The sequence below is a fragment of the Podarcis gaigeae genome, assembly GCF_964106915.1.
Source record: "Podarcis gaigeae genome assembly, chromosome: 13".
NCBI lineage: Eukaryota > Metazoa > Chordata > Lepidosauria > Squamata > Lacertidae > Podarcis > Podarcis gaigeae.
The window spans coordinates 2,428,582-2,445,612 of record NC_139689.1 but is presented as its reverse complement, the minus strand read 5'-3'; the positions used below and the strand labels follow the sequence as shown (position 1 = coordinate 2,445,612).

Sequence of the window (17,031 nt, the reverse complement as noted above, 5' to 3'; positions counted from 1 at the left end):
TTGATCGGCAAGCCCTAGGCGCTGAGGCTTTTACCCACAGCGCCACCCGCGTCCCCACACATCTGTAATTACTGTAAGTAAAATAACATCACCCCAGAATTGGCCTTACTAAACATCTTCCAAGACAACAATGCCCACTTACACCACAAAGAACTCATAACCCACCTACTTTCAGCAGCTAGAAGCATCATAGCCTGACACTGGAGAGACCTGTCAGGAGTAAGCCTGGACCAATGGTACCAAATAGTATGGGAAACAGCCTTACTAGAAAAATTAACCAATAAACTGAAGCTGTAAAGGTAAAGGGACCCCTGACCATTAGGTCCAGTCGTGGCCGACTCTGGGGTTGTGGTGCTCATCTCGCTTTATTGGCCGAGGGAGCCGGCATACAGCTTCTGGGTCATGTGGCCAGCATGACTAAGCCGCTTCTGGCGAACCAGAGCGGTGCACGGAAACGCCGTTTACCTTCCTGCCAGAGCGGTACCTATTTATCTATTTGCACTGGTGTGCTTTCGAACTGCTAGGTTGGCAGGAGCTGGGACTGAGCAACGGGAGCTCACCCCATCATTGCGGGGATTCGAACCACCGACCTTCAGATCAGCAAGCCCTAGGCTCTGTGGTTTAACCCACAGCGCCACCCGCATCCCTTAAACTGAAAGTGACATGGGGAGAAATAGAAGAAGGCAAAAGGTTAAAGGAGGGAGGGGAGGCTGAAGGGGTAGGGTATTTTGGGGTGCCCCCAGGCATTGTACCTTAGGGCAGTCTTCGCCAGCATAGCCAGCCCGGACTGAGAACGAGCCGATGTCGAAGACCAGAGCTCCAACCTCATCTACGGAGGAATCAAAGGTATATAGGTTAAATTCAGGAATTTGGGGAGGAATTTGTGACATGCCACGCGCCCTAAGGAGACTTGCAAAGTGCCCAGTTTGCTATCTTTTCTGTGCCCAATGAGGATAATAAACACTGATTAGGATAAATAGGGAACTGATTTACCAATAAGAAGGTGAAATATTGAAGGTAAAAAAGTGATCAAAGAAATGCTAAGAATTTAGTAAGATGTATGGATGTCAGAAAGAGGGAGGGAAGGAGGTCGATGCTCTGTTAGAGCAATGTATTAGGATATGGAATTATGTAACAAAATGTGAATATTTTAAAAATGGAGAACTTAATAAAAATTATCATGGGGGGGGGGGGATAGGATAAATGGAACAATTTATGCACTGTACAAATCTCTGCCAGCAACTACAGTGGTACCTTGGCTCTCAAACTTAATCCGTTCCGGAAGTCTGTTCCGAAACCAAAGCGCGTTCCAAAACCAAGGCACGCTTTCCCATAGAAAGGAATGCAAAACGAATTAATCCGTTCCAGACTTTTAAAAACAACCCCTAAAACAGCCATTTAACATTAATTTTACTATCTAACGAGACCATTGATCTATAAAATGGAAGCAATAGCCAATGCACTGTACTATAAAATAAATAAGACAGTATTGTCATTGATAAAAATGAAAATTTATTTTTTTTCTTCCCTATACCGATGATAGTCACTGTTTGGATGGGGGGCTTTTATCCGTTTCCGCAGTCACACATCAATCAATCAATCAATCAATCAGTAGCTGAACTGGGTTCCACACAGTCTCAAAAACATATTAACCCAAAAAGCCTCAAAAACAAACATGCAAAATAAATAGCAAAAACAAAAGAGCCAAACTTAAGTCCGTTTGACTTCCGAAATGTTCGAAAACCAAGGCGCAGCTTCTGATTGGTGCAGGCGCTCCAGAACAATAGCCGACAGCAGCATTGGACGTTCGGCTTCCGAAAAACATTTGGAAACCGGAACACTCACTTCCGGGTTTTTGGAGTTTGAGAACCAAAGCGTTTGAACACCAAGGTACCACTGTACTAGGGAACGTTCACTAAAAGCTGTGCATGGATGGTGTTTAACACTGAGGTGCCTATCACATATGAAGCCTGATGATGTCTTGTTAAGTTGGGAAAGGATGCAAAATTATAGGTACATACGAACATATGTGGTGGGAATGCCCGCAAATAGAACAATTTCGGAAGCCTGTTTTTTAAAGAGATATCTCTGCTTACAGCTCAGACAATCCCAATAACCCTAACATTAGCCTTATTTAATATATATACTTCAGATATGGACCGATTAAGAAGGAATTAGTAACACATTGATTAACAGCTGCTAGAAAAGGAATAGCAATTGGTGAATATTGATCACTGGTATAATATTGTCTAGCAAATAGCCATACTGGAAATGTTGTCACAATAATTTAGGGTGGCAAGGCGAGAGAGCAAAACGTGTTACATTTTACATTCTATGGTGTGAGTTTATTAAATATGCAAATGAAACAGCACACTGATGAAAAAGACCTACAATATATATCGCAATATGGCATGGTTAAGCATGCAATACTCTTTATCTCGCTCCTATTATTCTTTGTTTTCCAAACTGATTTACTGAAGAACTCATTTAACTGGTTTACTGGAACCATCTCATTATTACGTGATATAAAGTAATATATTTACTACATATATTTATTATTTACTAAGTAATATATTTACTATTTTGCCCCCCTACTGACACATATTAACAGTCATGTCACGTTTTATGATTTATGTGTTTACAATTTTGTAACCAGAAAAAAAGAATAATAATAATAATTATTATGTGTCCTTAAAAAAAAGAATTCAAGATTTAAAATCGAGCAAGCTGAGATTCCTGCATTGCAGAGGATTGGGCTAAATGACCTCAGGATCCCTTAAAACTCTACAATTCTATCATTCTATGCAAAGTTGGATGAGAATACATACATTTTCTTTGAGTAGTTTTTAAATATATATATATATTGTATATAAAACAGGCAGAACTATTATAGCAACTGATGAAAATTTGAAGATGAAAAACAAAACTGATGGTCTTTTTTCTTTGAGATTTGTTGGGGACTGAAACCGGGAAGGGGGTATGGGTGGAATGAAAAATGGGAATTTAAAGTGTATATAACATAAGTTGCTTTTTTGTTTTACCTTTTTGTTTTACTTTTAGGAGAATTGGGAAATTCGTGGAAGGGAATTTTCTTTCGACCTTAGGGAAATGTCTTAAGAACAAGTATTGCTATATAGGTTTGGATGAGAGTTAAGTTTGGATAAAGTAAAAGTAAAAGTGGTTTCTAAAAATATGGTAAAATCAAGGACTTTGTTGATAAGATGTTTGAGAAAGGAATTAATGTGCCTTTGGTAAAAAGACATTAAAGGATTAAGTAAAAATGAATTGATGAAAGAGAGAATGTAAAGATACAGTATGTTTAAAATAAATTATTAAGATAAAAATTAGGTTAGAAGGATTTGCTGAAACAACAATTTAAATTAGAATACAAAAATGGGAGGTGCGAGGAGGTTCAAGGAAATAAGTAAAGGAAGAAAGTTATGTAAAGGTTTGATTTTTTTTTCTTTCTTCTTTTTATTTAGTGATTGTATGTTTTTTATGTTTTCTTTAAAAAAATTCTGTTTTCCCTTTTTCTATTGTAACCTTTAAAAATTTGAATAAATATTATTATTTTTTTAAAAAAAACAAAACTAAAATAGCAACGCCCAATAATGACCCTCAGCTTTATCAGATTATCGAGTCTAACTCCAAATTTGCCTGGTTTGTGATGAGAATGCGGATTGATAACCCAAGACAGATCAGAAAACAATTTACCAAAGACTTTCCAGACCTATATCGAGCTGGACCAGAAGATAAAATAGAAATGGGAAGATATATAAGACAAAATAAATTGCCAAGAATTCCAAATGAAAAGTTGAATACTTTAAATGCACCAGTTAATAGATCAGAAATCTCAAATGCCATTAAACAATCAAAAACAGGGAAAGCACCAGACCCAGTTGGATTAACTGCAAAATATTATAAAAAATTTAATTAAACCATTACAAAATGTAATGAATGAAATATTAAAGGTATGGGAAATAGCAAAGACTTGGAAAGAGGCTTTTATTACTCTAATTCCAAAACAAGAAATGGAAGTTAAAAATTATAGACCTATTTCACTATTAAACAGTGATTATAAATTGTATGCAAACATATTAGCTAATAGAATGAAATATATATTATTAGAAATAATACATCAAGATCAAATAGGATTTTTGCCAGGAAGACATATGAAAGATCATATAAGGAATGTAGTCGATATTGTTGAATATCTGGAAGTAAGGAATGAAAAACAGGCAGCAATGATGTTTGTAGATGCGGAAAAAGCATTTGATAACGTTTCGTGGACCTTTATGTTAAAGGTCCTGGAAGAAATGAACGTCCCTTGTCACCTTCATTGTTTATTTTAGTCTTAGAGGTGCTGGTGAGAGACATAAAAGCAGATGATATTAGAGGAATAACCGTAGGAAATAAGTCATATAAATTAAAGGCATTTGCGGGTGATTTAGCAATCACAGTAGAAGACCTGATCAATTCATTAGTAAAAGTATTAGAAAAAAATACAAAAATTTGGACAGGCAACAGGCTTTAAATTAAATAAAAATAAAACAAACATCCCAAAAAAATATTCCAGAACAAAATAAAAAAGAGTTACAGCAGGTGACAGAAATAATTATACATAAAAAAGTGAAATATTTGGGAAGACGGTTAACAGCCAAAAAATATTAACATATTTAAAGATAATTATGAAAAAAATGTGGAAATAAATAAAAAGAAATTTGGGGAAGAATGAATTTATCTCTGTTGGGAAGGATAGTGGTAATTAAGATGAATGTATTGCCAAAAATGATATTCCTAACTGAATCAATCCTAACCCTAACCCTAACCCTGCCCCCAAAAGCTTGCAATTTATATAATCTGACTCAAGGAAGGGAAGATAAAAGCCTGAAAGCAAGTGGGGTTTTTCCAGGCACCAACCTACACTGCAGAGGACTATCTATAGCAGGCATAGGCAAACTCGGCCCTCCAGATGTTTTGAGACTACAATTCCCATCATCCCTGACCACTGGTCCTGTTAGCTAGGGATGATGGGAGTTGTAGTCCCAAAACATCTGGAGGGCTGAATTTGTCTATATGCCTGATCTATAGCAGCCTTGACAGGCTGACACCCACCCAGCCAGCTGTTTGGGACTACAACTCCCATCACTGGCTGGGGATGATGGGAACTGTAGTCCCAAAGAACTGGAGAGCACCAGCACATCAAGGGGTGCCTTGTAAGTAGAACTATCTTCACTCAGCATAGCAGAAGCAGGAAAACGACCTTTTGGCGCCCTGTTAAACCAACACCCGAGGAATCAGGCGGCTCAAATAAGCGAGCCAAGTCACATTCAGCAGGGACAATAAAAACCACAAGGATCTGACTCAAGTCCAGGTTGGCACCTGAACTGGATTATGCATAAGGACCCTCGAGGCTGCTGGACCAGGCCGGCGACCCCCCCTGGTCCAGCATCCTCTTCTCCCAGTGGCCAACCGGATGCCTCACTGGGCAACCCAGCGAGCAGGCTTTGCGCGCAAAAGAGCGCATCTCTCCGCTCCTTGCGGCCGGTAGCCGTCGCTAGGCTTCTCCTCCGTGAATGCCCCCCCTCCTCCGGCTTGGTGGTCCCCGCTGCTTCCTGTGGGGGTGAGTTCCGCAGTTTCCCCTGCCCTCCTGGCTGTCTGGAAGGGAGCCCCCAGCTCGGAGCGATGAGCAGGGTGGGCGCGCGGGCGCAACACCCTCTCCAGCCGCCCTACCCAAGTGCAGGAATGCAGCTGTTGCTGGGGTGCAGGCGGACCGAGATGCTGGCGGCAAAGGGTCTCCTCGGGGTGCCCCGCCACCAAATGCATGCAGGGCCCAGATCTGGGGGGCTGGGGGCTGCCGGGACCCCCCCTCCCCAAGCCAAACAGCTGCAACGCCGATGGCAACCCAGCCTTTACCTCCTCCGTAGACCCCTCCGCTCATCGCGGCTCCCAGGCAGCGCCAGCGCCCCTTTGCAATGCTCCGGATTGGGTGGGTGGGTAGGTAGCTGGGTGGGTGTCTGAGAGCCCCCGGGCTCCGGCTGGGGGGGGGGGTCTCGCCACGGACCGGGCAGGGCTGGTTGGGAGGATTCAGCACCCAGGCCAGTGGACAGCGACTCGGGGAGGGGAGGGGGCTGCGGAGGGAGGGAGGGAGGGAGGGAGGGAGAGATCAAGGTAGAAGGGGGTGGGGGGAGTAAGGGATGCGTCATAGCCAATCAGAGCTCCGCACCCCCCCCCCGACCAGCGGAATCCCTGATTGGCTGCCATTGGAGACAATGAGAAGAGAGAACAGCTGCATTCTTAAAGGAGCCAAGGCGGTGGGGGCAGCTGAAATCCAGGGAGACTGGGGTGGGGTGCTGACACCCCTTTACAGTGTTGGGAGGGGGGCAAAAGGCAGAATGAGACCCTTAAGGCACATAGGAAGAAGAAGAAGAAGAAGAGTCCTGTTGGATCAGGCGGCTGGCGCCTTGAGGCAATCATCATTTGCACATTGGCCAGCCAGTTTCTCCCAGTGGGAAGTCGAAAAGCCCCCCAGCAGGATTCGAACTGGTGTTCAGAAGCATTAGTGTCTCTGACAGTGCAGAGCCATCGTGGCTAGCAGATGCTTATTGCGGTCTCCTTCTCCATGGAGTTGTCCCAGTTTTGTTTTGTTTTTAACTAACATATTCGTTTTTGTTTTACTACAGGTGAAACTCGGAATATCGTGGAAAAGTTCATTTATTTCAGTAATTCAGTTTAAAAGGTGAGAGCTGGACCATAAAGAAGGCTGATTGCCGAAGAATGGATGCTTTTGAATTCTGGTGCTGGAGGAGACTCTTGAGAGTCCCATGGACTGCAAGAAGATCAAACCTCTCCATTCTGAAGGAAATCAGCCCTGAGTGCTCACTGGAAGGACAGATCCTGAAGCTGAGGCTCCAAGACTTTGGCCACCTCCTGAGAAGAGAAGACTCCCTGGAAAAAGACCCTGATGTTGGGAAAGATGGAGGGCGCAAGGAGAAGGGGATGGCAGAGGACGAGATGGTGGGACAGTGTTCTCGAAGCTACAAACATGAATCTGACCAAACTGCGGGAGGCGGTGGAATACAGGAGGGCCTGGCGTGCTCTGGTCCAGGGGGTCGCGAAGAGGTGGACACGACTAAACGACTAAACAACAACAATATATGAGATAGACTCATGACATGCAAAGCGAGATATGTCAAGCCTTTATTTGTTATAATTGTGATGATTAGAATATTAAATGAAATCACCAAAATAAGGACTGCAATAGAGCCAATCTCTTTTCTGATGAGAGCAGCTTTTGCATCTCATTTGGAAACCAAGGACCCAGAGTCTGGAGGAAGAACAGGAAGGCACACAATGCCAGATGCTTGAAGTCCAGTGTGAAGTTTCCACAGTCCGTGTTGATTTGGGGAGCCATGTCATCAGCTGGTGTTGGTCCACACTTCATTAAGTCCAGGGTCAATGCAGCCGTCCACCAAGAGATTTTGGAGCACTTCACGCTTCCTTCCGCAGATGAGCTTTATAGGGATGCTGACCTCATTTTCCAGCAGGACTTTGGCACCTGCCCACACTGCCCAAAGTACCAAAACCTGGTTCAATGCCCATGGGATTACTGTGCTTGATTGGCCAGCAAACTCGTCTGACCTGATCCCCGTAGAGAATCTATGGGGCACTGCCAAGAGAAAGATGAGAGACATGAGACCGAGCAATGCAGAAGAGCTGAAGGTTGCTATTGAATCATCCTGGTCTTCCATAACACCTCAGCAGTGCCACAGGCTGAGAGCATTCATGCCACGCCCCATTGAGGCATTAATTGATGCAAAAGGGGCCCAAACCAAGTACTGAGTACATATGCATGCTTCTACTTCTCAGAGGTCCAACATTGCTCTATTTGTAGCCCTTGATTTGCTGATTTCATTTAATATTCTAATTTTCTGAGATTGTTAATTTGGGGTTTTCATTAGCTGTACGCCATGATCATCACAATTATAACAAATAAAGGCTTGACATATCTCGCTTTGCATGTCATGAGTCTATCTCATATATTAGTTTCACCTTTTAAGTTGAATTACTGAAATAAATGAACTTTCCCACGATATTCAAATTTTCCAAGTTTCACCTGTAAGTCTAAAACCGGCTACTTGTCCAAATTCCTCAATCCTGTCCAGTGCTTTAGGTCCACTGGACAGGGGTTCTGCTACCGTTATTACTAAATTGTCAGCAAACGCTTTTCGATTTATATTCTTTGGATGCAACAGTAATTCCTTTTACATTTTCATTCACTCTTATATTTCTCGACTTCAAGGACTGTTATAAATAATAGTGGTGACAACGGACACCCCTGTCTTGTTCTTTTTGTAATTTCAGAGTTATCTGTTAATACATTATTCACTATTAATCTAGCTTTCTGTTCTGAATATATAGCTCCTATACCTTTGAGAAAAGATTGTCCCATATCCATTAACTCCAAAATCTTTTTCATAAAATTCCATGACATATTATCAAAGGCTTTCTCTGCCCAATCTCTTCCAAAGGCATTCCTGTTGTGGGCTGCTGCTGCCTGCTGTGGCAGGGAGTTCCACTGTTTAACTATTCGCTGCATGGAGAAGAGCTTCTTTTTATCTTTCCTGAATCTTTCAGCATTCAGCTTCAGTGGATATCCACGAGATGCAGTCTTAGAAGGGAATAATAAAACCTTTTCTCTGCACATTTTGTTTATTTTATTTTATATGATCTTCAGTTATACACATTTCAATAGTTTTCTAGTCATTTTTACATTTCAAATCTCGACTTCCTTCCTCCTCTTTCTGCGGTTCCTTAAATTTTTGGAAAAATGGGATAGATATAAGATAGATGTTCAAAAATACAGTAAAGGTTCACTATCTATGCTGGCATTTGATTGACGTTGGAGAGAAATTGAACTGAGAAATAAGATTAAGGGTACAATTTGATATACGAATGTATTAGATAAAATGCAAAGAAATATACAATAAGAAGAGTGCATTCACTTGTTAAAAAAAGGATTATACAACGTGATTGACAGGAAGTCTGTGGTGTTGGTACATATCTGATCTGGGAATAGTGTTGTGTTTTTCTTTTTTCTATTTCTTTTTAGGTATATGAATTTTGTATATAAACTTTGTATACATGTTATGCTATAATAAGATATGCAATGTAATGTGATAACGTATACAGATGTAACATAAGATGGTTAATAAACTATTTTAAAAAATTAAAAAATGTTTTTATCATTTCCTGCATATTCTAAACTAACTTAACTTAATATTTTATTCATCTACTTTAAGTGTTTCCTGTTATGACACTCTTATGAAATACATTTTACAATAATCCTGACAATGTCCTTATCTGTTTACAATTTATGTGTACATATTCAATAAACCATTTCCATTCTTTTATTAAAAGTTTGTTATCTTGATTTCTTATTTTTCTGGTAAGTTTCGCCATTTCAGCATGGTCCATAAGTTTTTGTATCCATTCTTCTTCCATCAGGACTTCTTCTTCTTTCCATTTTTGGGCAAACAATATTCTTGCCGTTATAGCTGCATACATGAATAGATTTCTATACTGTTTAGCTAGTTCTGTCCCTATAATTCCCAAGAGAAAGGCTTCTGGGTGTTTTTTTAATACAAATGTTACTTTAAACATCTTTTTCCATTCATTATATATCATTTCCCAGTAAGCTTTAACTTTACTGCAAGACCACCACATATGATAGAAAGTACTCCTTGCATTTCCAACACTCGATTTTGACTTATACACTTGCCAGTTTATTCGGTGCTAGATACCATCTATATAACATTTTCATATAGTTTTCTCTTAAACCATTTGTTGTTGTTTAGTCATTTAGTCGTGTCCGCCACTTCGCGACCCCCTGGACCAGAGCACGCCAGGCCCTCCTGTCTTCCACTGCCTCCCGCAGTTTAGTCAAACTCATGCTGGCAGCTTCGAGAACACTGTCCCACCATCTCGTCCTCTGTCGTCCCCTTTTCCTTGCGCCCTCCATCTTTCCCAACATCAGGGTCTTTTCCAGGGAGTCTTCTCTTCTCATGAGGTGGCCAAAGTCTTCAGCTTCAGGATCTGTCCTCAGCTTCAGGATCTGTCCTTCCAGTGAGCACTCAGGGCTGATTTCTTTCAGAATGGAAGGAAATCCATTGCAGTCCATGGGACTCTCAAGAGTCTCCTCCAGCACCAGAATTCAAAAGCATCAATTCTTCGGCGATCAGCCTTCTTGATGATCCAGCTTTCACTTCCATACATCACTACTGGGAAAACCAGAGCTTTAACTATACGGACCTCTGTTGGCAAGGTGATGTCTCTGCTTTTAAAGATGCTGTCTAGGTTTATTATTGCTTTTCTCCCAAGGAGCAGGCGTCTTTTAATTTCATGGCTGCTGTCACCATCTGCAGTGATCATGGAGCCCAAGAAAGTAAAATCTCTCACTGCCTCCATTTCTTCCCCTCCTATTTGCCAGGAGGTGATGGGCCCAGTGGCCATGATCTTCGTTTTTTTGATGTTGAGCTTCAGACCATATTTTGCGCTCTCCTCTTTCACCCTCAATAAAAGGTTTTTTAATTCCTCCTCACTTTCTCCCATCAAGGTTGTGTCGTCTGCATATCTGAGGTTGTTGATATTTCTTCCGGCAATCTTAATTCCGGCTTGGGATTTATCCAGCCCAGCCTTTCGCACGATGAATTCTGCATGTAAGTTAAATAAGCAGGGAGACAATCTACAGCCTTGTCGTACTCCTTTCCCAATTTTGAACCAATCAGTTGTTCCATATCCAGTTCTAACTGTAGCTTCTTGTCCCACATAGAGATTTCTCAGGAGACCGATGAGGTGATCAGGCACTCCCATTTCTTTAAGAACTTGCCATAGTTTGCTGTGGTCGACACAGTCAAAGGCTTTGGCATAGTCAATGAAGCAGAAGTAGATGTCTTCCTGGAACTCTCTAGCTTTCTCCATAAACCATAGCATGCTGTAAATGTTATATCCCTATTCCACAATCGTTCCCACGCTTCCATATCTATATTATAACCAATATCTATTGCCCAATGTATCACTGGAGGTTTTACTTGTTAATTCTTTGTCTCCCAATCCAATAATATCTTATACATTTTAGACAGCACTTTAACATTTCTCTCCCACGTTTCTCCCTGCCAGGCATAATTTTATACACTTCTAACCTCCCATCTCTTGCTCATCTTTTCTAAGAAGCACCAAATGTTGTAATCTGCCTTCATCTGGGAGACTCCAGCCCTCGATCATTTTCCTTGCCCTTTTCTGAAACTTTCCCAACTCTACAATATCCGTTTTGAGGCAAATTAGCAAAAAGTGTATAAAGTCAGTAATAAATGTTGGAACTGTAAAGAAAAAGAGGGAACATTTTATCACATGTGGTGGGAATGTAAAAAGGTGAAATGCTTCTGGGAGATGATATATAATGAGATGAAAAAAATGTTGAAATATACATTTATAAAGAAACCAGAAGCATTTTTATTGGGCATTGTGGGGAGTTACATAAATAGAAAGGAATGTAAGCTCTTTTTATATGCAATAACAGCAGCAAGAATATGATTGGCCCAAAAATGGAAGCAAGAAGAGTTACCGACGACTGAAGAATGGAGGATGAAGTTAATGGACTATGCAGAATTAGACAAAGTAACAGGAAGGATTCGAAACCGGCGAGACCAGAAATTCACCGAAGACTGGAGTAAATTTACGGACTATTTGAAAAGTAATTGTGAAGAACGGATGACGTTTGTAGGGTTGCAAGAAGTTTTGTGAGGAGTATTATTAGAAGTATTGTAAAAATGGACAACGGGGAGGAAGATTTGTTGAGATGTAAAGGCAATATAAGGTTAAGAAATGCATAAGAAGTGGTTAAAATGGTGGATCATCAGAGGTGCTGATGGAAGTCTAAAAAGACTGTATAAGTGATAAGTTTTATGGTATATTTTATAATTTATATATTTGTATCATGGCATTATGATACTGGTAGCTTTATTTTCCAATCCCTTTCCTAATCATCCCTGGCATGCAGTTTACCTTCTTCACAGCGGCTGCACACTGAGTCGGCATCTTCATAGAGCTATATAATTTCAATTAAATTTTCTGTTTTACAATTTAAAATACTCATTTTACATCCTTAAAATAGCAACGATTTTCCCTCCTTCTCTTTCCATGGTTCATTTTACATACCATAAGCCCCTGCATATCTTACAAAAACGATACCATTCAGTATTCCATTATTGCATCCATCTAAATTTATTTACACTGCAGAATTTATCTTAATGCTGCCGGCGTTTTCAAATGTACACAATTATTTCCCATATATTCAATATCTTTATTCATGTATGCCACTACAGCAGCGAGAACGTTGATTACACAAAATTGGAAGACTGGAGAAACATCAGCTTAAGAACAATGGCAGGAGCAGTTGATGAACCATGCAGAATTGGCAAAAACGGCGGACAGACTAAGAGAAAAAGACAACAGTGACTTTGAAAAAGAATGGGAACCATTTATATTATACTTGCAGAAGCAAAGAAAGTCGATAAACTTCATGGCAGGATTTAAATAAACATCCACATTATTGGTATCAGAAAATGTGTAGAAGATAGAGAAACAATATGGGGTATTCATTGTTATTTTTATGTTTTTAGGTTTGATGTTATTGTATAAATACGTTATTAGTAGGTGTTTTTTCTTTTGTTGTTGTTGTTTAGTCGTTTAGTCGTGTCCGACTCTTCGTGGCCCCCTTGACCAGAGCATGCCAGGCACTCCTGTCTTCCACTGCCTCCCGCAGTTTGGTCAAACTCATGCTGGTAGCTTCGAGAACACTGTCCCACCATCTCGTCCTCCGTCATCCCCTTCTCCTTGTGCCCTCCATCTTTCCCAACATCAGGGTCTTTTCCAGGGAGTCTTCTCTTCTCCTGAGGTGGCCAAAGTCTTGGAGCCTCAGCTTCAGGATCTGTCCTTCCAGTGAGCACTCAGGGCTGATTTCCTTAAGAATGGATCGGTTTGATCTTCTTGCAGTCCATGGGACTCTCAAGAGTCTCCTCCAGCACCAGAATTCAAAAGAATCCATTCTTCGGCGATCAGCCTTCTTTATGGTCCAGCTCTCACTTCCATACATCACTACTGGGAAAACCAGAGCTTTAACTATACGGACCTTTGTCGGCAAGGTGATGTCTCTGCTTTTTAAGATGCTGTCTAGGTTTGTCATTGCTTTTCTCCCAAGGAGCAGGCGTCTTTTAATTTCGTGGCTGCTCTCACCATCTGCAGTGATCATGGAGCCCAAGAAAGTAAAATCTCTCACTGCCTCCATTTCTTCCCCTTCTATTTGCCAGGAGGTGATGGGACCAGTGGCCACAATCTTCGTGTTTTTTTTTCCGTCTAGGAGGTAGCAAAGAAGGTGAAAGGAGAAATAAATCAGAAGTGGAAGTTAGGGGAAGCCCAGGAGGGGAGCGAGGGAGGAATGCATAGTAAATGTTATGAAGATGAGATGAGATATCATTTGCAGATGATACAACGGTGGTTGGTTTAATCACGGCTGGAGAGGGGGAGGCGGCCTCTAGGAAGGAAGTTGAGCAGTTGGAACTTACTCCTTAACTTAAACAAAAGAGATCATTGTGGACTTTAGGAAATGTAAATTGAATATTCAGCCACTTATTATTGAGGGGAAGTGCGTGGAACAGGTCTCGGGGTTTCGATTTCTGGGAATGGAGTTGAGGGACGACCTAACCTGGGGAGAAAACAGCAAAGACCTGATGAAGAGAGAACAGCAGAGGTTATATTTTCTGAGAATCCTCTGGAAAAACAATCTCTCAAAGGACCTGTTGATGGCATTTTACTATTGCACTGTGGAGAGTGTATTAACGTATGGTCTGTGTGTGTGGTTTGGGAGCTGCACGGTCAGGGGAAATAGCAATTCTGTCCATAGGCGCCGACTCCATGGGGCTCTGCCCCCCCAATAATTTAAGAAAATTAATAGTTATATTATGCTTTGTAAAATCACAAAATTATGTTGGTATTTTTTATTTTCCTTGTTTGACGATAGTTACCTTTTAAAATACATTCAGTAATGAGTTAAAACAAAGCCACTCCCGATCTAGAGAGGGGGTGGGGTTGCGGGCTCTCGACCCATCAACAATCTCGCGGGGCTGGCGAGAAGCGGGGATTCCCCCTAGCTCATTAATATTCACCGCAAAGGGCGGGCCCTCACAGGTTCACTTAAGGTAGCTCATTAATATTCACCGCAAAGGGCGGGCCCTCACAGGTTCACTTAAGGTCGGGGCAGCCTGGGGCTCGCCGCTTTCGTTCCCCCAGCAGCAGCGGTTTGGAGGTCTTGGGCCCCCCCAATATTTTTTATAAGTCGGTATGGGCCCCCGCCCCCCCCCAATATTTTTTATAAGTCGGCGCCCCTGATGCTGTCCAGGGTTGTAAAGACTGCAGAGAGAATAATTGGGTGCACTCTTCCCACCTTGGATCAAATCTATGCTGCCAGGTGCCATAAGAAAGCTGCAGAGATCGCGCAGGATAGTACGCACCCCAGAAATGATCTCTTTCAGCTTCTGCCTTCTGGAAGAAGGTACAGGGTTACAAAGACCAGGACTAGCCTCCTGAGAAACAGTTTCTACACAAATGCAATTCTGGTTCTAAACGCAGCAGAAGGGGTCTCTATAGTATAGTATATTTTAAAATGGGGTTTCAGAGTTTTTAGGGGGTTTTGAATGCTTTATGTAGTTTTTCAGTTTCATTGTTCTGCATGGGACAATGACAATAAAGATATCGTATATGCAATGAATGAAAAAGGGAAATGGATATTTTTATTTTTAAAGACATCCGCTTTTTCGAAAGAAGCCTTCTGGCCTCTGAAAGCTTCTTCGACTCTGCTCATTAACCACACTTCCCAGACCTGCAGCCCAAACTCCAGTTGAGTTTCTAATACTGTATAGCGTCCTTAAAGAAGTCCTAAGCATTTTGGAGTGATCTGACCCGTCTGACTTTCAACTTCCCTTTTACCAACCTCCTCATTCGGGGGGAAGTTTCTTCTTTTGAAACCCAGTGCGACGTGCTGGATTTTCTTAGAAATCGGACATTTGCACGGATGTGCAATCTAACAGCATGATGTTCACTGCTCCCAGTGGAGTCGACAACACTGACATGTTGCACCCGGGCGAAAGGTCACCACTCAAAATGGAGCCCACGGTTGCTGCCCCTCAGGTCAGTTCCACAAACAGCTATTCTAGGGCACAGACATTTAGGGCATTTATCACCATCAAACCTTTATTGGTATCACATACAAACATTGATATGTGATACCAGGGCGATCTCATCGTCATTTCAACCGTACAGTCATTTACCAAAGGGAAGAAGAGATGAGCAATCTATTTCATCTCTGTGGGTCACCAGCAAGGGCAGGATCCTGTAGCGTACTTCGGCGACAAAAAATCAAATAGAGGAACTTAGCTACTGTCTTGGTGAGCTCCTGGTCTCTCCCCTGTAATAAGAAGCACATAACCTCCGTCTCTGGTCTCCATGTTGGAAGACATAGATGGTCTAAAAATTGTTGGCGGAGATCATTATGCCATGTGAGCTAGAGTTTCCACCAGGTGGGCATTGCATGGGCAGATCCTGTCTCCTTCTGCCATACCCACAAACCTATCCCAAATAATAATAATAATAATAATAATAATAATAATAATAATAATAATAATAATTTATTATTTGTACCCCGCCCATCTGGCTGGGTTTCCCCAGCCACTCTGGGCGGCTTCCACAAAGACCAAAAATTAAAATGTCACCCATTAAAAACTTCCCTGAACAGGGCTGCCTTAAGATGTCGTCTGAATGTCAGGTAGTTTTTTATCGCTTTGACATCTGGTGGGAGGGTGTTCCATAGGGCGGGCGCCACCACCGAGAAGGCCCTCTGCCTGGTTCCCTGTAGCTTTGCTTCTTACAATGAGGGAACTGCCAGAAGGCCCTCGGCGCTGGACCTCAGTGTCTGGGCAGAAGAGGTTAGAAGGATTAGAATTGAACCTAGCCAGCGGAAAAGCCCTTCTTTTTTGCAGGTTAAACAAAAATTATAAATTGTTGTTGTTGAGTCCTTTAGTCATGTCTGCCTGTTCGTGACCCCCTGGACCAGAGCACGCCAGGCCCTCCTGTCTTCCACTGCCTCCCGTAGTTTGGTCAAACTCATGCTGGTAGCTTCGAGAACACTGTCCCACCATCTCGTCCTCTGTCGTCCCCTTCTCCTTGCGCCCTCCATCTTTCCCAACATCAGGGTCTTTTCCAGGGAGTCTTCTCTTCTCATGAGGAGGCCAAAGTCTGGGAGCCTCAGCTTCAGGATCTGTCCTTCCAGTGAGCACTCAGGGCTGATTTCCTTCAGAATGGATAGGTTTGGGTCGGAGCGAAACAGTATAAACTTAAAGCATTTGCAGATGACCTAGTTTTGACCCTACAGGAGCCAGAATCTAGCACGAAAAGGGTATTACAATTGATTCAGGAGTTTGGTCGGGTGGCGGGATTTAAACTCAACAAGCAGAAAACTAAGGTATTGGGGAAAAATTTAACACCTTCAGAATCAGAAAGGTTTCAGAAAGAGACAGAGTTAAACGTGGTTAAAAAAGTAAGATACCTAGGGGTAAACTTAAGAGCGAAAAACATGAGTCTATTTAAGGATAACTATGAAAAGTGTTGGTCTGAAATCAAAAGGGATTTAGAAGTTTGGTCAAGATTGAAACTTTCCTTGTCAGGACGAATTGCTGCTATAAAGATGAATGTATTGCCAAAAATGCTGTTTTTGTTCCAGACTTTACAGATTGTGGATAAAATGGAGTGTTTTGGGAGGTGGCAAAGAGATATTTCCAAATTTGTCTGGCAGGGCAAAAAGCCCAGAATTAAGCTCAAGATACTAACTGATGCTAAAGAAAGAGGGGGCTTTGCCCTGCCAGACTTAAAGTTGTACTATGAATCAGCAGCTTTCTGCTGGTTGAAAGACTGGCTGCTTCT

At 41.9% G+C, this 17,031-nt stretch overlaps 1 protein-coding gene across 1 annotated transcript in view; it reads right to left on the bottom strand.

Annotated features, from left to right (window-relative positions):
• Nucleotides 1–6,150, bottom strand: part of ACTL6B (actin like 6B) — a 32,043-nt gene extending 25,893 nt beyond the window's left edge. The window contains exons 1-2 of the mRNA XM_083706900.1: nucleotides 5,917–6,150; nucleotides 753–829 (exon numbers count right to left, since the gene is read on the bottom strand). Of these exons, the coding sequence (XP_083563026.1) occupies nucleotides 753–829; nucleotides 5,917–5,941 (102 nt within the window). The 5' untranslated portion in view covers nucleotides 5,942–6,150. The remainder of the gene's footprint in view (nucleotides 1–752; nucleotides 830–5,916) is intronic.
• Between the last annotated feature and the right edge of the window lie 10,881 nt (nucleotides 6,151–17,031).